We start from the raw sequence: 25,585 nt of genomic DNA, 5'->3' as shown, positions 1-25,585 counted from the left end.
CTCAGCACCACATAAGCAGAAAAAGCCGGAAGTGGTGCTGTGGCTCAAGTGGTAGAGCACTAGCCTTGAGCTGAAGAGCTGAGGGACAGCGCCCAGGTCCAGAGTTCAGGACCCACAACCAAAAAAAAAAAAAAAAAAAAGGAAAAAAGAATCACTGATACACAAATGAATTCCACTCTCTCTCTCTCTCTCTCTCCTAGCCAGTTGTAAATAAAATTTCTAGCTTACTCCAAACTCTTCATTCCAACCAAGTGTTTACAAAAAAACACTGTTACTGTTTCTTTGAGATTCTAGCATCCCTTTCAATGTACAAATGTTTTCCTTTTCCAAGACTGGCTTTGGGAGGTCTGCTGTCCCTGCCTGAACTTGGGAAGTAATTTATCAGTTAGTTGTACATTTTAACCCTACATCATTCCACACCAGCAGTACAAAATCTGCCATTGAGCTAAATTCGTGACACTACAAATTGTCATATGATGACTATAAATACATGTAAACTGAGTCTTGGAAAAACATACTCTTGGAGTAAATGATACCAAATACATTATTATGGCTGCTTCCAAAAATTCCTTAACACACATTTTAAGAAAAAAATTGTGTGCTTTCCTGTCTTTTAAGTAAGCTTACTTGTGGTCCACCCAATCTTTGACAATATTTTTAAAACTCATTTATAATCTGTCTTGAAAGTGAATTCATTTGTTTATACAGTAATAATAAGCACTGTTTGAGTGTTAAATGGATCTAATATTTCCATAAAGGATCCTGAGGCCTGCGTTTTTCATTTTTATAACCCTTCAACATTTCTGGTTAAGAAAAATGTTTCAGCATTATTACTGACTTGATCTCTTTCTTCTGCAAGATCTTCCCTCCCATTCTTTCAATGCTTTTATTATTAAAATTTCTCTATAGTTTATAAGCCCTCAAGGTGCTCAAAATATTTTTTACTAATATGTCAGCTTATTATTTATGACAGTGTTTGTGTTTTGCTGTAGGAAGACTAACGATGTCTGAGTTATCATGGTTCATGAAAGTATTTTATGATACTGTTATAAAACATTCAGATGAAGAAATGGAATGGAATTACCTTTCCCAAGGAAATTATTTTGAATTCTTATTTCCCACCAATATTCTATAATCCAAATTTGGACATTAATAAAATTATTTCATTAGGCTGAAAAGAATGTCTTTAAGGGACAGCATGATAAGATTTACTGTCTGTCACCCTACTCCTTCAATTTGTCCAAATCCTACCTTTCACAAAAACAGCTCAGCTCCTCTTACTTTGTAGATGAAGTCTTCACAACTTCCTTTGAGTTTTGATGGTACTTCCTGGTGGGAGCTTATAACAAAGTGAAAGTGATTACGTCATTAGCCACAAAGCAAAGAAGAGGAGGAAGGAATGAGGTCCCACATCCAATCGTGGAGGACACACCCTCAACAAACGAAATACTGGTCACCACACCACTCCCCTTCCTAGCTGCACCATGAAAATTCCAGCACATGGACCTCTCCAGGACAGTCCTTACTCGGGCTAGCTTAGTCTCATGTGCTGCTTTATCAGACTCTTATACCTGGGAGGGTTTACAGTGAACAGAAACTTAGGTAGCTAATCATTCTAGAAGCTGGAAGCCTACTTGTTCATCATCCCAGGGTGGGAGGTGAAAGGGCAAAGAGAGCTTGTGTGTGTGAAAGAGAGAAGGGCCCCAAACTCACCCTGGTCAGGAATCCACTTCCTTGGTCACCAGTTCTCATGATCTAATCTGCTCTTAAACATCCCACCCCTTCACAGCATTGCACTGGCTATTATCTTTCCACCAGATACATATTAGGAGTAAGGATGGGGCACCGGTAAACCATAGCATTAGCGTTTCCATGGGGACTAGAGGTATAGAGAAATTGTGATGGACAGCAGAGTCCTTTATGTGGAGAAAGTAAATGAGGTTCTATAGCAGTTTTAGGAATAATTAAGCTTATGAATAAATAGCCAATTTTTCTTCCTGGTAACTTAATCTATTCTCAAGTTGTAGAATACTGTCCTGAGCAAACTAAGGCAGAAACAGAGACAGAGATGACTGTCTTTCCACAGTGTCAGAATTCATTGAATACCAATAAATCTACAAACTAAGTCAATGTCCTTGGCATTAATTTGCAGAGTACTACTGAGTTTCCTTGGTTGACCTGAGCCAGTTTGCAGTTTCTTTCAACCTTAATTGCTAATATTAACTCTCAGGCCACACCTTACACTTTAGAAATATAGAGCTAATGAGATTTTGAAGAAAGGGTTAAAGCAGCTGTAGGACGTAAAGCGGTCTTGGCTGATGATTAGAGTAAGGAGTTGCCACAGGTGGTTAGATGAGATAGTAGGAAACTAGTTACTGAGCTGTTAGGCCTGGTAGTGTCACAACTCAGCTGCTTTGTACACAAAGCTGATTCCATGCTTGCTGGACTGGTCTGATGGCAGTTCAGTTGGGTCAAGAGAGCATACCCGTTTAGCTGAGGGCCAGAGACAGAGTGAGAAGTAGATTACTTATAGATCCGATGTGCAAATGAGATTGTATGATGGGTTTGATGCCCTGAATACTGAATATCCTAATGTGAAGTATCCATTCTTGTCCTTCCTTTGATTTGCTTTTCATGAGAGAGTTCCATGATTCCTCGGTCTGGTGTGTTGTATAGATTCATGGGTCCGATTTGGGGGGATATGGCTCTGCTACACCTATGAGTCCATATATTCCTGACTTACTTTGCAGAGTTCATAGGTGGTAATCCTTTATTTGCAGAAATACATTATTTATCAGTCTGCCCCATGGTTTATGCCGGACAGATGGTGGTTGTTTACTTGCACAAACAAGAAGTAGAGTCCCTTGCCTCATCATCTGCACTCAAAATGGAACAAATTGCTGTCATATAAAATGGAATCATGCAGGGCAAAGCACAGCCTGAGAGCTACTGAGAGCCACCATTCTGTAAGATGGAGTTACTTAGAGCCCACAACAGCTTGCTCACCACACATTCTTAGACTGCGTCCATATCGTGGCTATTGTGAATAGTGCTGCAATGAAAATGGAGGGGAGGTACACAAATACATCTTTGAGAGAGCAATGTGATTTCCTTTGGATGTCTAGCCAGAGGAGAATTTTCTACATCATTCATTCGATAGTTCTATTTTTAATATTTAAAAGAACTTCCAGACTATTTTTCGTAATGGTTCCCCATCAGTGATGGTAATCCTTCTTTATGTTACACTGAGAAAGATGGATTCTGCATGATTTATTTATAAGAGTTCTTGCTGACAGTGAGAAGGAAGAGGATGGGGTTAAACGCTAAGAGGAACGGAAAATGTTTGGAATGGTTTAGGGTCAATCATGAGTCACCATGAGATGAGTAAAGATTGCTACATTGCCAGAGTGCGACTGAGGTTAATTGGCACAGATTTGTAGCTTGTGACTCCATCTTTGCTCAGCAGCTTTAGAATTAAAAGATGGTAGATTTAGTTAAAGGCCAAGGAAGGGGAAAATTCACAAGTATTAGTGGGACTGAAGTTGATGTGGGCAGAAGAAATTGTCAAGAGACCAAAGGGCTGGAGATCAAAGTGATGGGAGAAAGAAAAGGTCTGTTCACATTAAAGATGAGGGAGGACGGCTGAGAAAATTACAGCCAGTCAAAGGTAGAGACTGTGACCTGAAAGATATTTTGAGTGTTGATGTGGCCTGAGGTGTAGCCATGCCCATTAAGGTAAGACATGGAAGGCTTTTGAGTTGGGATAGCTATTTCAAAAGTCATCACTGTATCACTGGGAATGTACACCCCTATAGCAGTGGATGGGGGTGTACATAAAAGAGGAATGCAGTGGTTTTAGTAGATGATGCTAAAGGCAAATGATATGAAAGAAAGAAAAAAAAGTATCTTTCTCCCTATCTTAGAATCATAACTGAGGCTTCTAACAGAGGCTGATCAATAAGAAAAGAGTACACAGATTTATTTCATGTAAGTTGTGCTAGCACAAAAACTTCCACAATGAAATGAAGACCCAAAGAAACACAGAAGACAGTGTCGTTTCGTGCTAGATTTGGTGAAGAGACGGCAGTGATGGAGAGGCAGAACTGGATCCAAGGGGTATGGTAATAAACTAGGGGAGAACTGAGGCCTGTGTTCAGGTTCTGCTTTGGGTCCTGGCTCTTCAAGGATGCCTTAGTTCATTTACTGCCGCTATAACAGCTGATAGAGTAATTTATGAACTTTAGATGTTTATTTGTCTCATGATTCTGGAAGCTGGAAAATCTAAGATCAAAGCCTGTATCTGGTAAGGGCATTGGTGCCATGTTATTCAGTGGTTGGAGATACTACATGACAAGCTAAGATGAGATGGAGAAAGAACACAGAATAAGGATGTACTCAGCCACTTGATCAGGAACATACAGCTGCAATAACTAACACTCTGTGTCCTAACAATATTAAGCCATTCTTTGTCATTATCACCTCTTCATTGGTCTCATGTCTCAGTTGTAACTCCAATTATGGGAGCTTGTGCAGTTAACAATAAAGATGGTGGGGGAAGATGGATATTATCCTAGGCGTATCCATGATAAAATGAGATTGAAGTATCATTTATGAACAGCATGTAAGGGGATACATAAAAGAATTCACCGTAGTAAGTTAGCTAAAATGCGAAGGTTGTTTAAAAGATGTGTTAGGTGAGGATGAAGGAATAGAATATTTACAACATTTCATTTGCTAGATTAGCAAAGTCAGCTACTTCTAACATTTTAATTGCAAGATGGAATAATTATAATCTTTCCTGCTTTCTGTCTAAGCTTTGATTAGGACTGTTTTTCACTGATAGTCTTAGATTTTGGTGGGAAGAATGGAGGACAGGAAAAATCACCTAAACCAGAATTTAAGTACAGTTTTTAGCAAGTGCATGTCTTGTGGCCCTTATTAATTCATTAGAAAGTATCCCAAATTTCTTATTGTTTATATTTCTGGTAGAATCACCATATCCTACTGAAAAATAGAAAACGTTTGAATTTGGAAATGAAAAGCTAAGTTCTGTCTTTCAGTTACAGACGACCTGTCATTGGCAACTATACAAAACAAGAAAACAATGAGCATAAAGGCTAGAACGGTTGTTTTGTCTGCTCCCGCCTCCTCTGGCCAACGTTTCTAATGCTAGGAAAATCGCTATAAGAAAACGCTGATTCATTCTTGGTTGAGTGCGTGTAGTTTGTTTTTGGCAGCCTTGCATCTTTAGATGTGATTTTGGGATATTGGCCAATATGCATAAAACCCAGCGCCATTACCATTTCTCTGGCCTCAGCATCCTGGATTGATTTTTCAGCTGTCTGCTTTACATTGTTTTTTTTCTTTCTTTCTTTCTTTTTCTTTTATTCAGTAAGTCTAGTGCATTTAGATTGTGTCATTAGCTTTTAAGGTAAGGTTTGGAGAAAATCCATCTTGCTTTGGATGACTTATTACCTTACTTATTCTTAGCCTCCTGGTGATTCTTTTAATGTTAATTTTATTTTTTGTGTATGTCATATTTTTCCATTATGACTTCTAAGGTTCTTCTGAGATTTTCTTACTGATTTCATCCTATCTATAGAATTCAAAGGTCTGTGAATTTCAGCTTGTTGAAAATGATGAAACTGATATAAAAACAGAGGTTGTTTTGCAATTAAAAACAAAGGTAATTACGGAGAATGGCCAGGTGCCAATGGCTCACACCTGTAATCCTAGCTATTCAGGAGATTGAAACCTGGAGGATTGTGTTTTGAAACCAGCCCTGAGCAGAAAAATCTGTGAGAGTTCATCTCCAATGACCCAGCAAAAAGCAGGACTTGAGCTATGACTCAAGTAGTAAAGCACTAGCTGAGGAACTGTGAGGCCCTTGAGTTCAAATCCCTACCAAAAGAAAAATTATATACTTAGAATGTTTTTAGGATAATGAAATGTCCTACTTAGAAGTCTACTGACTTCTATATTTAAGACATAAACCTTATTAGTCAGGGTGCTGTTAAACACTGGTTTTAGTACTTACACCTATTCCAAATGGTAATGTTTTGATGTTCTATTGATTGCCAAATGATTTGTTGTTTTTGATAGAACCTTGATTTTTGCTTCCTTGTATTTTTCTGTATAGCATTTATTCATGTTGGCACTTAATAGTTAAAAATCTCCTTTTAAGAGTAAACATGTTAAGGAAATAGGTACCATCATCCTAGGTCATAACTTGAACAAAATAACCACTGGGAGATGAAAAACATGTGTAGTTTTGTTTTACCTTGGGTTCTTCATGCTTTGTTTAAATTGTTAGTAATTAGAATGGTGTGTTTTGCCTTTGAGGTATTTTTGCATCATTGTAAATAGTTGGTTACAAGGTGTTCCACTGTGGCTTTGTGACATCAATACTAGGAATCTTCAGAGCTGAAGTCATCCTAAAGCACTTTATTTAAGGGCCTACTTGCTTGCAACTACTGTGGTAGTTAGCATTTCTGAATTCTCTATTAGTCTGCACCTTAGTCTTGCTTTTGTCACACATCTGAATGTGCCACCTGTCCACATGTTTGAGGCTCTATGAGGTGTCAGCATTAAGTGAAGAATAATATAGTTTGACATAAGGAACAGGGAGAGAACTCTACATGCACTTATATGTAGCTATACAGACCCAAGAAAAACTTTAAAATATGCTATTTTGTCCATATTTGTTCTCAAGGAATAAAAACTTTAAGTACCCCTGACTAGTTTCTCAGAAAACCTAAGAATAATCTTACAAACCATGATGGTTAGTAGATTGAAGAGCAATAATTTGTAAGGTCCGCGTCTCTGCCACCTCCGCTTCGAGTAAGGGGATTCATAGACTCTCCTGCATCCTGCTTTCCCACCAGGAAATAATTTACTCTTTTATGGCATACTTGTGCCATTTAAACATTGAGTCATTTGTGTAGTAATGTGTTCCTTTCCATTTCCCCTTCCCACCATAATTGCATTAGCTACCTGCTTTTAAAAAATGTGAACAAAGTATTATATCTAATGTAAGACAGATTTGAATTTGATTATATTCATAATGGTCCGTGGGTGGTCCTCTTTTTCTGTTTTCTTTTCTTTTTTCTTTTTTAACCAAACCATCGCATTAGCACTATAAAATAGAGAATTATTAGGACCTAACATTAGGTAGCAAATTAGACCGATTGTGTCTAAATATTTTAACACTTTTGGTGCAAAAGTAGGCTTAAGTCAATTTTTTGGCCCTATTCCATCAAAAGAATTATATCCATCTAAGCTGAATGTAATCCCTGGTTGCTGAGGGATGAGTTATTTTCCACATTTTCTTTTAAGGCTTCATAAACTTTCTAGCACTACAGAATTAATACTCCTTAAATAACAGATTTGGTTGGTAGTTTTTCTCCTTCAATGTAAAAAAAATGTTGAGGAGATAAAAATGAGTAGATTCACATAAGCATTAGAAACAGTTTTAATTTCTGCTATAATTTTTTGGGTAACTGGATATTTGTTGTAGTAGAAGAGAGGTGGAGAGAGATTATGTTTTGGTTTGATGGTTGGTTTTGCTTTGGTCTTCTATGTCCTAAATATATTTGAATAAAGAACACGATATGGAATTAGACTTAAACTTTTGAGCGAATTGGTTTTTTTTTCCTCTCAAACAAGAGTCCATATAGGAACACAACTATAGATAAGCTAGGAGAACATTATGTTCAATTGACGAAGCCAGTCATCAAAGTCCACACACAATGTGAACTTATGTCCATGAACATTTCAGAAACAAACAAACTCATCGATGAATGCTGGGCAAGTTTTAAGGGCTGTGTAGTGTATGTGGAGTTCCTTGTTTAAGTAATGAACAATTTACTCTGTAATTAGACAAAGTTACTCCACTCTGTGAATATGCTAATGATTACTAAATAACCCCGAGGCATATCAGGTAAGAATCTTGATTTGTGCACCTGGTCTTTTCAACAACCTAAACAACTCAGGGTGATAAACTGGAAGCTCAGATATAAAACCAAGCTTGAAAACCACTGGCCTAAGAGATAAAAATGTTACCAATGCTGGGCTTGGAGATGGCCAAAGTAAAAGCTAAAATACATGGCTTCATTTAGTAGTTCTTACTAACTGTCCTAAGAGCAGACAGAGAAATGATTGGGTCATACATAAATGCTTATCCTTACACAGAATCTTCTTTGCTTTGCATTTCTAATGTAGAAAGTATCTTCCATTTTTCCCTCTACACAAGATAATAAAGAGAAATATATGAGCTTGGCTGTCTGTAGTGTGATAGTCAGTGCAGAAGGGTGAATGTTGTTTGCTTGGTTTATTTCCCAGTCCTAAGTATTCCTTCTCTGAACAGTCCCTTCTTTATCCTCATCTTTCTTCTTTTCATTGTTCCTATCCTGTCCAGTAAGATCTTCAAATCTACAAACCACCATTGCTCACAGCAACCCCGTTCCTCCAGAGCTACCTTGAGCTTTTCATTAGTAGCTTTTCACTGGCACATCTGGTTCATAGTTTGGATGATCTAGATCTCTGTAACTTCAGATGATTATAGTTTATTTTCAGCTATTCAGAAAAAAGCGTGACATTGTGAATCTAATGGCAAGTCCTGATGAGAGCAGGGGCTGTCCGTGCTGGACAGATTTGTTTAAATAATTTGACAATTGATTAAGTTTATTATAAATAGCTTGGGCTTATTCAGACCTCTTTTCTTGTTTAGCAAGCCTAGAAAAGAATGAAAAGTTTCCCTTGTTTATTAGAAGCAAACATAGTTAGATGGAAAGGGAGCAGATAGAAGGTAATGCAGCTCTATGCAAGTTCACACAGAAAACTGGTTATCTACATGCAGAGGACTGAAGCCAGACTCTCATCCCTCACCTGTAGCAGTACCAACTGCAAAGGAGCAAAGATCTGAATGTAAGACTCTGGCTTTGAAACTACCACAGGAATATATAGAGAAAGCCCTGGAAGATAAAAGTACAGGTAATTCTTTTCTGATGAAGACATTGTAGCTGTGGAAAGCAAGAAAGGACACATCAAATTAAGAAGTTTTGGCAAGCAAAAGAAACAATTACCAGAACTAAGAGACACCCCATAGAATGGGAGAAAAATCTTTTCTAAAACTAAAGTTCAACAGATAATGGATGAATATGTAGAATACATGAAGAGCTCAATAGATTAGCAATAAAACAAGTAATGCAATTAATATATGGCAAACAGACAGTTCTCAGGAGGAGAAATATGAATGGCTAATAAGTCCATGAAGAAAGTTCAGCATCCACAGCCATAAAGGAAATACAAATAAAAATAAGTATATGTCATATACATCTTAAAGTTTCCATTTCCTAAAACAAGTTAGTGAGTCTTAGACATTCTTGTCATGGAGGAAAAGAGAGAGAATGGAGACCAGGAGCACACAGCAGAGGAAACTCTGCCTATCACTCAGGCTATAACTGGAGGAAAATCTTCTTTATAAAGATATGAAACTGGGGCTTACTCAATGGTAGGTTCAGCATCAAATTAGAAGGCATCATCAATGTGTTCATTCAGTTTTGTAATGAGTCTTTACATATATCTTCAGAAGAACTAAAGTTGGTATCTGTGTTGTAAAGACTAAAATTGGTGATACATGGAAAACTGGGGCTTTGAGAACTATTTGTGGGAAAAGATAAGGAGAAACTACTACAAACTCAAGTCGGTGGCAATTTCAGCACATCTCAAGCTAAATGATTATGAAAACTAATCATCTTGAAATGTCTAAGGAAACGATAATGTTGTCCATCAACACTGACAATCTATTCTATGTCTGCATGGCTGGGAATTATGACACTAATTCTACGTCTGCATGGCTGGGAAAGGACAAAGAGAGGATTCCTTCCAAGGCAGCCCAGTATGGAGCCTGTTCTCTCTTGGCTCTTCTTTCTTCCTTTCCCTTTCCCTTTCCCTTTCTCTTTCTTTCCCTCTCCTTCCCTCCCTCTCTCCCTCCTTCCCTTCCTTTCTCTTTTCCTTCCTTCCTTCCTTTCTCCCTCCCTCCCTTCTCTTTCTTTCTTCCTTTTTCCCCTTTCCTTCCTTCCTTTCCTTTCTTTCTCTATTCTTCTTTTCCAGTGTGGCTGTCAGCTGGCTCATATGTACTAGAATGCATGTGGAGCACCAGTGTGAGCAGTCTGCTGTCCTCATTTCTCACCTTTGTTAAACAATACCCAGAGTATTTTACCCTGTTGCCACCATGCAGTTCATTTGTGATAGGTCTCAGCCAGTGCCATTTCCAAAGCTAAGCTTCCTTCCTGGCCCAAGTTGAAAAATATTGGGAACTCTCTGTGCCATATTTTCACCAGGAAATAAAAACAATAAACTCCTCGGGATATACTTGGGATGAGTCCCCACTGCTATGTGTTTTCATGATATGCATTGTATCTTATTCCACAGAACGTGGTAAACTACCCCCATGGTCTGGCATCTAACTCACTCCTGTTCCGATTTTAGTATAGTTACTCCTTCAACCTTAATGAGAATTGTCGCTTCTTACCCTTGTAGACAACATCTGGAGAGGATGTGCGAGACTTCACCAAGGTGCTGAAGAACAAGTTCAGGTCAAAGAAATACTTTGCCAAACACCCTCGGCTTGGTTACTTGCCGGTCCAGACAGTTCTCGAGGGGGACAACTTAGAGACGTGAGTTCAATTTAAAATGAATATGTATGATATTGTCTCTATCTGTTAGGTGGTACTGGGAACTTTACTGAGGGCCTTGCACTTGCTAGGTAGAAGCTCTACCCCTTCGCCATGTTCCTGTCGTTTTGCTTTTAACTTGTTTTTCAGGTACTGTTGTATGCATTAGCCAAGGTCTGCCTCAGACCTCAATCCTCTGAAGCAGCTGGGATTACAGGCATACATGACCATGCCCCACCCATGGCTCTTTTATATGAAAATTAGCAACACCAAAGAGAAATCATTTGATATCCAAAAGATGTGTGTCCTGGTAAAAATGTTCATTTTATAAGAGGTTGAGGATACAATTAGTTTTTTGTTTTTTTGGGTTTTTTTTTTGGGGGGGGGTCTAGTCTGGGCCTGGGCGCTGTCCCTCAGCTCAAGGCTAGTGCTCTGCCACTTGAGCCACAGCGCCACTTCCGGCTTTTTTCTTTTTGCTTATGTGGTGCTGAGGAATCGAACCCAGGGCCTCATGCATGCAAGGCAAGTGCTCTACCACTGAGCCACCTTCCCAGCCCCTACAATTAGTTTACCAGCCATGAGTTTTCATTATTTTTTTTGATGATGTCACAGGCCTAACACCTTGAATGTTTCTATATTGGTCAACTCTTGTTCTGGTTCATCTTTTTTCCTTTTAAAATACTTTCATCTGGGGTGAACAAAGGAAGGCATTAGCAAGACTCTGCCTCAAAAGTGAATGAAGGGGGAGGGGAGGGAGGAGGGGAGGAGGGAAGGGATGGTAAGGGATAAACAAAGGAAGGGATAACAGTGCTCCATAGGAAATACACTCATTACCTGGCTCACTCGTGTAACTGTGACCCCTCTCTACAGTACCTTTATAATAAAAAATATCTATTAAAATATAATGTAAATGAAGGACTAACTACAATAAATGAACAAATAATAAAAGTAAAACAAAATAAACAAACAAGATAATGAATGCATAAGACCAGCCAGGTGCCAGCGGCTCACACCTGTAATTCTAGGTACTCAAAAGGCTGAGATCTGAGGTGTCTGTTTCCAAGCCAGGCCAACAACAAAGCCAAGAAATTTTCATCTGCAATTCACCTTCAAAAAGCTGGAAGTGGAGATGTATCTCAAGTGGTAGGGTACCAGCTTTGAACAAAGGAGCTCAGCAAAAATGTGAGATCCTGAGGTCGAGCATCATTACTTGCGTGCATGTGTGTGTGTGTACATGCACGTGCATGCGCACGCACAACACATACGTCAAATACCAGCATCAGTACGCCTGCCAAGACCATTCTCTTGGGCTTCATGTGGAGAAAATGAGCTGGTATTGCTACTTGTCCGCAGGGTGGCAGTTAGAGAACAATAAAGTTTTGGCAGAAGAAAAAACCCTCAGATGAGCATAAAGCCTGAAATTTTCTATTTCATGAATAGAGAAAATTGCAGTATATGAGTATGGATTGAGTGAAATTTTTGCCAAGTAGAACTTTCTTTTAACTTTCAAAATTCATAGTTCATTTTATTTTGTATGTGAAAAACAATCAGAAAACAGTAATGATGTTATTTGTTCAGATGATCTATGCTTTATAGATGTCAAAATAGCAAAATAGATGATTTGGCCTACTTTCTTTCTTAAAGACCAGGAACTTTATGTGTATTTCTCTTTCACATGACCAGGTTCATATATATAACACACAACTAGAGCATGAAAAGCAATTCAACTTTTCCAATAGCTAGTGGACATCAGACTATACACTACGCGTTCCTGATTGTTTCTGTGGTATACTTTGCAGCAGATTTTATGAAAATGATATTCCTTTAAGGAGAACTATTTAAATAACTTTTGGAAAATCAAATGGTTGGTTCATTTGTTTGTTTAATGAATATGCTTTTTGCCTTTTTCTTAAAAGGTTGTATGCTAATCATTATTTGTTTTAGTGCCACAAACAGTCTTAACTGTGCTGAACACCTTATGAAAAATTGTTACTTCTATCTGTATCAGAGCCAATTAACCTTTGGGCTGGCTATTTGGAGCACAGAAGTATGCTTGAATTTATGAGATGATTTGATAAGTTTGAACTGAGCTATGTGCTTTGCACTCTTTGATACACCATTGACACCCGTGTCCCAAATATCTACAAGGTTACTGTGAAGCATGCAGAGAGACACATATTTGATGTTCCTTTTACACATTTTTATTAGGCCTCTTGATGTCAAAATAGTCATTGGCATCAAGCATTCAGTTCTGAGTAACTCTTTTAGAGGAAAAAATTAACAGAGAAGAAATACCAGAAAATGTGTGCTCTGATTTTGAGGCATAAGGTGTAGTGCTTCACCTTGCTTAATGTAAATTTTCAATGAAAAGGAAACAAGGGCAAGAAAGAAGGAAGTATAGGCTTTGTGGCACATGCTTATAACCAGCACTCAGGAGGCTTAGGCAGTGGGTTGAATGCATAGCCTGGGCTGCATAAGTAAGGTCCAGGCTAGCTTACCTGGCCACATAGGGAGACCCTGTCTTAAAAAGAAGGAGGGGGGGAGGTAGGAAGAAAGGGAGGGGGGAGAGAGAGAGAGAGAGGAGAGAAGTGAGGGGAAGGGAAGGGAAGGGAAGGGCAGGAAAAAGAAAGTAAAGAAAAGGAAAAAGAAGGAAAGGGATTGAGTCAGATGCCAGAGCCCTACTGGAAAAGATTTATGGATTTATGGGGTACTGGATATAATGAGTGGGTTTTCTTCATCTTAGAATCCTAGCTGAAACTCCAGATTTGTTATGGTTCATTTTTCTGCTGAGTCTTTTCTGGTACAGGTACACTTAATCTTCTGGTGTAACAACTTGTATAAGTAGTTAGTTAAAAAATATTGATTTTCTTTATTCTCCTATTTGTAGGAGGAGGGCATTAGTGAAAAGCCAGTGAAGCGGTAAAGGGCTTGAAGTTTTTTATGGGGCCTATTGTATTTTATTTGGCCTCTTTTTGCTTTATCCTTGCAAATCGCAATGTTTTATCTTTTGACCAGTAATTATATGTGCATTCATGAAAAGGATTTATGAGTGAATGAGTAATTACTAAAAGGAGTAAACATATCCATGATAACGTTTATTCATTTAATTTTATAAGTATATATGCAAACCTTTCTAAATATAAGCAAGTAAAATTAGAGAATGTACTGTTAAAAATAATAAACCTGACAAACTAAACAAGTGACAACAGCTATTTGAGAGTCATGAGAAATTATTGGCTAAAAAATTAGGTTTGTTTCCCTGAAGATTAAAGAAAAAAAAAAGTGAAATAGCTCCATCTCTGGTATAGCACAGGTAAGTTTCATAGCTTCCTAAAGATCTGAGGAAATGTAATTTGTGAGGTGGGCACCCTGGATTGGAGGCAGGGACCTGAAAGTCGAATAAGGCCATCTACAGAGTGTTTGATGGTCTCACAGGAGGGGGAGAGTTTCTGGGCATTTTTCAAAACCTGGATGTATGATGGCTGGAAAACAAGGCCGGGAAGCTAAGCACAGTGGAAAGAATGAGAGCGGAGAAAGCAATGGGAGCCAGACCACAAAGGATGAGCCAGGTGTCTTGAGAGGATTTGAGGAGCCAGGGAGAGTTCCTCTGGAAGAGCAATGCTGGAACCCTAATAAACTGCTGTGAAACAAGACAATTGGAGAAGACGAAACACAGAAGTATAAGCAGGGGACTGCTGGGAATTGAAGGCACGGAAAGAAGCACTAAGCTCATTGGGATTGGGCTATGTTTCATATAAGAATTATAATTAGTAGAGTTGATCCCTTGCATATTAGAATGGGATGCATCAAACCACCCTGCTCAGCCACCACACACAATGAGTCTGAATTATGACAGCTGGGCTAACACAGTTTAGTCTTATCATTATCTATCTCTATGACTGATTGGTTAAGGGATGGATTGGCTAGTTCTAGGAATAGAACCTAAGGCTCCTGTATACTAGGCAAGTGTTGTATCACTAAGTCCTGACCTTATTTTCAACCCCATTCAGTTGTAGGTTCTAACTGTCCAATGCCTTGATTTTTCACTTGAGAATTAAGTGTGAAATCTCATTACTTGATTTTTTTTTCTGCAAATCAAAATGCTCTGAATTGGGCTGGGAAGGTGGCTCAGTGGTAGAGCACTTGTCTTGCATGCTTGAGGCCCTGGGTTTAATTCCTCAGCACCACATAAGAAAAAAGCCGGAAGTGGCGCTGTGGCTCAAGTGGTAGAGTGCTAGCCTTGAGCTGAAGAGCTGAGGGACAGCGCCCAGGCCCAGAGTTCAGGCCCCATGACCGGACCCCCCAAAAAAAATTTTTTTTGAATGTTCTGAGTTCAAGGAAGCCTATTGTTTGATTTTTTTACATCTGTTTCTCAGAAATTTTCCATAACAAATAAGCTTGAAATATTTTTTAAAACTTTACTTGAGTTTTTTGCCCTTGCCATTTTTATCTTCATTCATAAATGATTTTTGTACTGACTTTACACAGACCAGTCAATCAAGTTTCCACAAAGCTTTTTCAAGGTCCAGGACAATAAAAAATATATATAAAAAAGTACAATTTTTCTTCTGTGTTTCAGGCTTGTGTTAAGTTTTGCAGTACACTTGAATTCCAGAAATGATCCCTTATAATGGTTCTGGTTCTAGAAAGTATAGCAAACCTGTCACCTCCTACTTCACATCCCTGTGTCAAGCTCATGAAAAGTACTCATGAGATGTGGTACAGAATACTCTGTTGTTTGATTATTTCTTTGTCTGTTTCGCTCATGTACAATTAAGTACATTCACAGAATATGTATTCTGGGAAACACAGTGGATACATGCCCATTTTTGACAGACCATTTGGGAGGCTTAGTTTTTCCATCAAGTAAGAGAGCTTCCCATCTCTTTCTGGTCTTTGCCACAGACACACAGACACACACACAGACACACACACACACACACACACACACACCTTGCACTTCACTGTAGGAGGTGATGAGATCATTAACCTTTTCTTAAGTACGTACACATCACAGAAAAAGAAGGAAGTATAGAGTCATTTTGCTTCAGTCAGCATTAGCTTTTGCAGGAAACTTTAATGAAATAGACAACTAATTATTTTTGAATATGTTTAAAGTTCAGCATTCATTTGTTTACCCCAGCTCCTTCCCCATTAAGTTAGGGTTTGGATTTGTTTCACATTTGGAACCGTTGTTCTCAAAGATGTCTCATGGAGACTGGGGACTACTGAGAGAGGTACAGGGGGTTTGGGTTTGTCCCCTGTGCAATGATCCAGCCTTAGACAAAGTGCATGGTTCAAGCAAAACACATTGTCCCATGTCCATTTTCTAGATTGAACCACTGGGTACGGCTGTGTTGGATGAGTGCGTGTCCTTCTCAGCGAACTTGCTCTCAGTGTACCGAAGTGCTGGGGTGCTTCTGCCCAGATGCAGGGGGAGGCCTGAGGCTTACAGCTGTTTCCCCATAGATCTGTGCAATTGGCTTAATTGACTTCTTTGGGTACATTTGAGCTTGAAGTTGTACACAAAATATTGGATAAAAAATGCAGAAAAAATGTGTTACTTCAGCTCTGCCATTACTATACACACACACATACACACACACACACACACACATATCACATCACCTTTTATTATATTTCTTCTCTAGGAAAGAAATAAAAAAATATGATTGCATCTCCCCTAAGAATACGCTAGAATGCCACCTTTAAAATTATCCTATCATTTTGAGCAATTTTAGAACATTCTACTCTGTTTTGCTAGCCTGATAGTAACAAATATTCTGTGAAAAGGGTCCAACGCCCCTTCCTCCTCAAAGGCTCCCCTGCCCTTCCCAAAGGACTCTTGACATCAAAGCATCTTCTCTAGAATAAGTGGTGACTTCAGTTGCTTTTTGATTTCACCATGGTGAATGGTCAGGGTAGCCACCTGTGAGTGGAAAGCAACTGAGCATCCTCTGCCCCCATTCCCCTCCCCCACATCTGTGTCTGGAATTGCTCTAAAGTGTTTGTTCTGTGGCTTTTGTCTCCCTCTCCCCTCTCTACAGTCCTATCACCCTCATCAGTATGTGGCCAGAGCACTATGAGTGAGTATTCCCAGCCCTTGTGCAGAAGGGTGTTCTGAGCAGGTGTACTAGCACTGGGGTGATTACTTAATTCTTATCTGAAGTACTACCTCTGCATTCCGGGTAACGATTCTGGTGGTGTGTTTGCATGGTGAATTCATTATTTAACTAAACTAACATTCCTGCTAGTCATGTTTACCTATGTCTGGGCATAAATATAGTGTTTTTGTTTGTTTTCTTTTACAGCCCCTCACATTCCCCCCAGCTATTTCATGATGACACTCACTCGAGAATAGAGCAGTATGCTACCCGGTAAGAAACGGATGGGACTTTTGCACTGCCATCCAGAATTGATCTATTTGTGTATGAATCTGATACAGTTAACATACCTTTATGGAAAGAAGTTTGGCAGGAATCTGGGCCATCATCTTTTCATGGGGTAATTTCACGTTACCAAGCACATTGCTATTTATTCTGAGCTGTAAATCTCAGCAGGCAGTGATTACAGAGCTCATGAGAACCCAGACACTGTACAGGCAGGATTTAGATAATGTAACCTAGTTTCAGTGAATGGAAACAGGGATTGGAAGTATTCTCAGGAGATGGTGCACATATGAATTACAAACTGTAATTAAATTTATGCTAATGTTTTATGAGCGAGGCTTGTTTTAGCATCTCCAAACAATAAAAAAAAAAAAAACAGGCTGTTCTGTGGTCCTTGTAAACCAACTAGGTCTAACAAATGCTAGTTAAGCATTATGAAAATAATAACATTTGAAGTGAGTCAAAGTTAACAATTTTTGGACAAAGGCATATTGGGGCTGATGGGAAAGTCTACTAAAAAGCATTGGGCAGGGAAAGAATGTGGCTTGTTTACTGCTCCACAGGAAGGGGTGTGAAGAGTTGAGAGAACGTGAAAAAGAGAAACTGCAGTATAACTCTGGAAGGCTCAGGTACTAAGAGGCTTGGTCCCATGGAAAAGCCATAGTCTTGAAACATGAGACAACATCATTGGATTTGTGTGCTAGAGGGGTTGGGAGATCAATTAGGAAGAATTGGTTCATCAGAAGAGTTTCTAATATGATGTAAGACAAAATTGCCTTCCACACTTGAAGGTAGTGACAATAGAAATATAACTCAAGGTCTCCTGTTTTGTCTGAAGTCTCATAGTCGAACAAATGACTGAGGATGTGTTTCTAGTTGATCCTGTTAATTTATAGGACCACATTTTCTCACCTCCTTATTTTTATTTTTCAGCCTGGCCCAGATGGAAAGAACTAACGGGTCTTTCCTCACTGATAGCAGCTCTACCACAGGAAGTGTGTAAGTAAATCATGAACCTAACCCAGTCTGGAAAGGCTACTGCTTGTATTATGGATGTCAGAAATAATCTTCATGGTCTATGGCTCTGAATTTGGATCCCAATCAAAATTGATAAGTGTGGTTCCAAGAATGTCAGCATAGATTTTATGCCCTCAAGCCATGATGACATAAACTGGATATGTTTATTTGCTTAGTTTTATAGAAGTTGGGGGAGAGGGGTTTCTATGCTGGTCAGCTAATCTATCAGTATAGGATTGTTTTATTCATGCTAATTCTACAAATGTAGGATACATGCTTTGCTTGCAAAATCCTTTCTTTAGCTTGCTTACTATGTCCATAATCTCTGCATTTAGTAGTGCTGGGCCACACATACTGGACACATACCTTCTACTTTTCTTTGAAAAAGAACTTCCTTGCAAATATTTTCTTTTATTGGGAACTGGGAAAAGCCTCATGGCTTTAGGATACCTTTAAAAAGCTTTCCAGCCAGATGCTTTATTTCTGATTTCCTCATTTGTGTGTATTCAACTTGGTTTTAGAATATGCTTGGCAAATAATTTATCTCTGATTACCCCACTCTTGTGTGTCGTATTTCCTTTGGAAGTTTTCAGGGCCTTCTAATTCACGTAAATTCACAATTGGCATATAAAAGTTTTCAATAATGTCAAGTTTATGTGACTTGTAGGTTCATTGGGGTTTGGATCTATCTGGTGGGAAGCTATTAAATGGGAAAATGATAGAACATAGCATAGCACCGAGGTAGTTTTAAATAACAGACTATGGAGAAAGCCAAGTAGAAATAACAAACACTTTAATATAGAATATCTCCTCTTTTGTATTTTAAAAAAATAGTCTATCATTAAGCTTATAAATAAAAGCTCTCAATTTTTAATATCTAGCATTAGTATTTCAGCACTTGACAATGATATAGTAATGTTTTATACTTTAAAAAATTTTTTTTCAGGCACTACAAATCTGAAACAATGTCCAAATTAAGATTAGAATGTATTTATAATGCTTATTTTCTAATGTGCATCTCATATAAACTGACTAAATACTTTAAATATCTTTCAAATCAACATACTTCCCACCAGAATTGCTAAAGAATTACATGAAATAAAGTAATTAAGACCCATATATTTCATCTTTAAAATACATTTGTCTTGCCATGCGGACAGAGTATAGGCAATGCGCCAGCCTACTTTATCCTGCCTTCAAATTCGAGTGAGTGCTAGAGGTAACGTCAGCACAAATGTTTCAGGAAAGACAAAATAGCAATGAGATAATGAACAGCTGAATGCAACCTGACATACTATCATTAAATGTAGTAATTCATCCATTGAACAAATATTTGTTTTATACCCACAGTACAGCCATGTGCTAAAACTGATTATAAGAGGCAGTTGTTACCGGATCCAGAAGTTTGTAAGACATTTGCAAAGCAGACCCTGTATTAAAAATTAATTTGTGGGCTGGAGGTATGGTTCAAGTGGTAGAACACCAACCTAAGCAAAAAAACAAAGAAAAAGTACAGAGCTCTGAGTTCTAACCCCAGTACCCCCCACACAATTGATCCATACATATGTATATATAGTTATAATCAAATAAATTATATTAAAGGAAAAAGAAAGGTAATCCTTAAAGCCCATTATGTCCTAGTTATTTTATTTCATTCCATTCATATTACCTAGGCTCTTGGAGCTATTTAGTATATCTGTCAGGTGGTATGCAACTGTGTGTGTACCTTCAGTCATATCATTAGCCTGAAATTGCCACAGTAAAAGTATGAGCACAGAATGACTAATTAAGGCCTTTTGATCCTTTTGGGGCATTGGTTGCTCACCCCTCACAAGGCCTCCACAGAAAGCTGCCCAGAGGAGAGGAAAAGTGGGCGCCAAGCCTCCCCATCAATCTCTCATCTCAGACACCATCGATGTCCCTTAAGAAAGATAAGCAAAAGGAGCAAATGTTTTCAACTATTTGTAGACATGTCTATTCTGTTACCTAAGGTCAGTTTTCCAAAAATGTGTGGCATATGAAATAATAGATCATTTTAAAAATTAAAAGAATGAAACTTTGGGATAGTTTATATTCCAAAATCATGAGAACCTGGATCAGATCTGTGGTTTTATGGGTATTCTTTAGAATGAAACAAGTAAAAACTAGAGTAGTCCCAATTTAAAGAACTTTAAAAGATTTCATAATCTATGTCTTTGCATGTGGCAGTATTGAGTAAGGTATCATGAAGGGCAGGGAAGTTGGTGATTGTGGATGGGATCACAAAGTGGCCAGTTCTTCAGCCCATCTCAGGAGAATCTGCTCTTTGGGATGATACGTTTCTCTTTGAGTTCCTAACCCCTTTTCTACTCAGAAATTAGAATGTTTATGGCAGGAATTGGTGCCTTACACCCGTAATTCTAGCTAGCTACTGAGGGGGCTGAGATCTGAGGATCATGGTTTGAAGCCACCCCACACAAGAAAGTGGATAAGACTCTTATCCCCAGCTAACCAGCAAAAAGTGAGAACGGTAGGTATGGCTCAAGTGATAGAATTCCAGCCTTGAGCAGAAAAAATTAAATCAGAGCACCAGGACCTGAGTTCAGACCCCAAACACCACAGAGAAATGAGGGAGATTGGGAAGGAGTGGGGAGAGAAAAGGAAGAGGAGGCAGAGAGGGAGAAGGAATGGACAAGGAAGCATATTAGCATGTTTGTGACTCTGATACTTGAGACCATCAAGATTTTAACTCATCTTTTTAGTTTGTTACTGGGAAAGATGACAATTCAAATTATCTTAAGCAAAAAAAGAAGAAGAAGAAGAAGAAAAGGACAGGACACCAGTGGCTCACACCTGTAATCCTAGCTAATCAGGAGGCTGAGATCTGAGGATCATAGTTTGAAGCCAGCCCCAAGCAGGAAAGTCCATGAGACTCTTATCTCCAATTAAACACCAGAAAACTGGAAGTGGCACTTTGGCTCAAAGTGGTAGAGTGCTAGCTTTGAATGGGAAAAGCTCAAGGTCAGTGCCAAGGCCCTGAATTCAAACCCCATGAATGACACCCCACCCCATAAAAAAAGAAAAAAGGAAGAAGGAAGGAAGGAAGGAAGGGGCCTAGCAAATTTCCACAGTACTTTTTCTTGAATTTTCTACTTTACCCCTAGGCCCCTCTTGTTTGTTGCTTGTTTCGTTTCGTTGTTATTGTTTTGTTTTGTCATGTCAACCTTGTCTGTGAAGAACATCATTAGGTTTCTCTTGCATAATAATAGTAAAGATAGAAAAGCAGCCACGTCCCCCTCATTGGTATAGAAAATGCCGAGAGCCAGGCACCATGCTCAGCATTTTGCCTGTCTCCTGAGGAATTATCCTACAAACCCTGTGAGATGAGACTGTTGTTGTTCACATTGTTGACACCATTTTACAGATGAGTAAAAGGAGGGTGTGGTGGAATGGGAGCCTGCCCAGGATCATAGTTAAGAAGTAGAGCCCCACGTCCCAAGCATTGTGGCTGTAGGTATGGCCGTTCCTGGTCTCGGCATGGTGCTGCCTGGGAAGGCATTTCTTTTCCATGAAGCTGCTTGCTTCCTTGTCCTGCTTCTGAGCTCAGGAGCTGCTGATTCCTTAGCCTAGCATGTGAACCAATTTCCCAATTTTTTACCCCCACTTCCCCAATTCTTAATATCCCCTATTTTCTCTGAAAGTCTGACTATAACCATTTTAAGAGAGCATTATGTTTTGAAGATGCTAAGTCGTTTTTGAAGGAAGAACTGAGCAAACCCATTGCAAAGAAGAACAGCACCCAAGATGGTCTTAGAGCAGAAGCTAGAACCCAAAGATAGTCCATTGCCATGGATTTACCTTCCGACCCTATTAGAAGGAAGGATCGATTGATCGATTGTACAGAAAGGCTGAATGTGGTTTCACACCAGAGTTGTTTGCAAATCTTTAGCCTAGAACAGAGCAACTCTTAACAAGAAAGGATTTTTTTTTGTTATTTTTGTGTCTTGTCTCCTTCCAAAAGGTCATTGAATGAATCATGGTTCTTTTGTCATCTGCTAGGTACTAATTTTGTAATCTAAATAGTATTTACTCTGCATGACGAATAAAGTGAATTATATTCCATCTAATGGAGTTTCTTAGTGCAGACCTACATTTTAAAAAATATTTTCTGCTTTAACACAAAATACCCCATTGATGTTTAATGACCTTAATCTAGTACATCAAGTGCTGCCTACAGAAATTGCACTGGGGTTTTACGACATATAATTAAGAACTGCGATGTATCTATTTTTATATTTAACTTTAAGTCTAATCTTATGTGACAAACACATAAGATTAGAATTATATGTTACATAAAATTATTTTTAAGTTCTTTTTTTTAAAAAAAAAAGCCTTAATTATCTTCCAGACACCTTAATGACGAATGCAGTATTAGTGGCAATGGTAATTATAATAACAGATCCACAAATGGCACAAAAGAAATGCATCTACATAAACATTGCCAACAAATGCATCCTGAATCTAACTTTGACTCATTTCATGGTACTGAAACTTTAAAACAAAACATTTTGTTTATGTTAATATTGAACAGTGAGTAAGTGAATCCCAGGGGTCAGGTGCTAACAGTAATGTTCCGAGAGATAAAAGGTCAGAGGAACTCTGTGCCAAAAGCTGTGGTTGAATCACTGCCATGAGACCAGCTGGGTAGCTTCTGGGGTCTAAGTTCTCTTTTTGTTATTGATGTCCTTATGTTACTTCTTACAAGAAAAGTCCCAACTTGGCTTTGTTCTTTCAGATATACTGGCACAGGTCTGTAATTAAACTGTGAGGATCTCTAACTCCTATTTACCCCAACACCTGACAATACCATCTACTTCTGTCCTCTTTTGCATTGTCCTGACTCATTCTTTGATTTGCCAGGTGGACCAAGTATTTAACCTGTGTAATTTACTCACTGGGACTTTGGACATTGCCCATCATCTTTGAACATAGTCTCCTGTGGACAGAAGGAAGCTACGTGTCAGCTTTCCTTTACTATTTTGTATCAATTGCTGATGATGCTTTATCCGTAAAAGTATAGAAAATCTACTGGAACATGTATACCCACATACACACCTATCTTTTTTTTTTTTTTGCTATTCCTTTATAGTTTCTGTACACAGGTTGTTTTCAGTTTGAGAAATATTTACAAAATATTCTGGCTCTTGACCATTTGCTGAGGGTCTCAGATTTTGCTACATGGGCAACTTAGGATCTTTGGGTCTACTTTCCAGTGTTGCCAATCTTCACTAGTCACAAGACCACTCTGCAGCAATGACATGACCATTTTCTCCTCTGCTGGTCTTTTAAACTAAGCATGGGATTCTCATAGAGGCTCTGCCAACTTGTGTGTGTGTGTGTGTGTGTGTGTGTGTGTGTGTGTGTGATGTCTTCAGGAATTACATGGCTTACTTCACCCCTAATCCTGCCATCCATGTGCCCTATGTACAGTTCCTAAATCTGTACAGAAAATATATATGTACATGAATAGCTATATGTATGTATAAGTGTGTGTGTGTTTATGAAGAGAGGAAGAAGGGGAGAGAGTGGAGGTAGAGAACAAAATGAAAGAAGGAAGTGAAATCCATCATATTGGCTGTTCTGCTCTGGCACACTCTCAAGTATAGCACTCATTTTTCTCCCTGGCAATCCTCTCTCTCTCTCTCTCTCTCTTTCTCTTTCTCTCTCTCTCTCTCTCTGTGTGTCTGTCTGTCTGTCTGTCTGTGTCTCTCTCTCTCTCTCTCTCTCTCCCTCGCATCTACATACCCAGAGCATGCCTCCTCTTCTGAGAACTCACTAAGTTGTAGATGTAATTTCAGCCCCTCTCCCCCCATTTGTCAGATTAAACCATGATTGCACAGGACTGGAACTTCCTATCACACTCACTAGAATCAGAGCTCTTGCCCAGTATCAAGTACCAAGGATCAGTTTAAGAGCACAAGCAATTTCAAGGCCCAAGTGAAGTAGAGAAAAGTCCAGGACTGCTGACCCCAGGTTCTTCTTGGATGCCTCAGTTCATGGCCTGGTCCTAGAGGAACACACAGGTTTTCTAAGAGATATGTGCAGCCACACTGCTTACACCGTCATGGGCTAGCTACATTGCTATGCTCTGATAGTCATGACTTAGGTGTTATTTTCCTGGAAGCTCTTTCTAATACATCCATAGATCCCAGGATGTGCTTACCAGAATCAACCATACAAGCCAGGTACAGTCTGTCCTCTGCACTAGCATTAACCAGAAGTTCTGAATTCACCTGGAGGTCTGGCTGGATCTGTCTCATAAGGAAGAGAAGAGCATCCAAGCCTGCTGCAAAATGTCCCCTCCCTATGCATGTATCAACTTTGTCCTACTTCATTATACTTCTGCTTTTATCAGTCAGTAATTCAACCTCATTATTGATATGTCTAGTTCATTAGGCTGTAGTTAGATAAATGGGAGAATTCTAGTGCCTTGAATGTCATTTTAATGCAGAATGATAGGTCCTAAAAATACCTACTGATATTATCAAGTAACATATCTGTGTTTTATAAAGATCTAAAATTCCATTTGTGCTGAATTATTTAAGTGAAAGAATATGAGTATTATAAAGCCCATCCTATGGGTTATAAAACATTACCAAATTGCTTAGAACAAAATGCTAAGGACAAGAGAGTCAGCTTATTTTTGCTCAGTGATGTTTTAATCAGCTTTCAGTGAGTGACTTTTCTCTGTGATAATGTTTATATTAAGTAACCCTTGCTTATATTAACTTATTAGCCTTATTTACATTGACCGCTGCATCTTAATTTATTGTCTTGATTGAGTGAAATTTCTCTCCTGAGATTTGTAAGAAATAGCTGATAGACTATATATAACAGGTGCAGAAAGTTTGTATAGATCAGACACCTGTGTGGCTGGATGTACATCTTGTCATGGAGACACTGAGCTCCAAGACAATCCTGGCCCAGCGACCAACTGGGCATCACTGGTTCCACTTCCTTTATGTCCCGGGTGTCACCATCCGGATGTGAACCTCTGTATCTTCTCCTCTGTCTCACTAGGGAGGACGAGCATGCCCTTATCCAACAGTACTGCCAGACACTGGGTGGGGAGTCTCCCGTGAGCCAGCCCCAGAGCCCAGCCCAGATCCTGAAGTCTGTCGAAAGAGAAGAACGTGGAGAACTGGAAAGGATTATTGCTGACCTGGAGGAAGAGCAAAGGTGTGCTAGACCTGAAAGCAGAAAAAAACAACAACAACAACTACCCATGCTTTTATGTGAAGGTCACCATAGCCCCATCCATCTTTTTTTTTTTTTAATACTAATTAACACACCAGTATGTTTGCTGCAGACCCAGCAGCGTTTGGGGCTATGTTGATGATGCCTTCCTTGAACCCACAGATTTCCTTCCTGCTTGCTCATCTTATGGTTAGTGTGTGTTTGCCATGAGAAGAAATGGTACCACAGGCTAAATTTGGAGTTCATAAAGAGTCTGGGAAGGAAGAC

General features: G+C 39.0%; 1 protein-coding gene across 1 annotated transcript in view; it reads left to right on the top strand.

Moving 5' to 3' along the window:
- Utrn (utrophin) overlaps positions 1-25,585 on the top strand; it is a 425,608-nt gene that overhangs the window by 384,403 nt on the left and 15,620 nt on the right. The window contains exons 64-68 of the mRNA XM_013026944.1: positions 10,543-10,679; positions 16,724-16,762; positions 16,988-17,053; positions 17,999-18,064; positions 25,142-25,300. Of these exons, the coding sequence (XP_012882398.1) occupies positions 10,543-10,679; positions 16,724-16,762; positions 16,988-17,053; positions 17,999-18,064; positions 25,142-25,300 (467 nt within the window). The remainder of the gene's footprint in view (positions 1-10,542; positions 10,680-16,723; positions 16,763-16,987; positions 17,054-17,998; positions 18,065-25,141; positions 25,301-25,585) is intronic.

The sequence above is a fragment of the Dipodomys ordii genome, unplaced genomic scaffold (assembly GCF_000151885.1).
Source record: "Dipodomys ordii isolate 6190 unplaced genomic scaffold, Dord_2.0 Scaffold98, whole genome shotgun sequence".
Classification (NCBI taxonomy): Eukaryota; Metazoa; Chordata; class Mammalia; order Rodentia; family Heteromyidae; genus Dipodomys; species Dipodomys ordii.
Note: the sequence above shows the minus strand (reverse complement) of the source record. Positions and strands in the feature narration are given on the sequence as shown.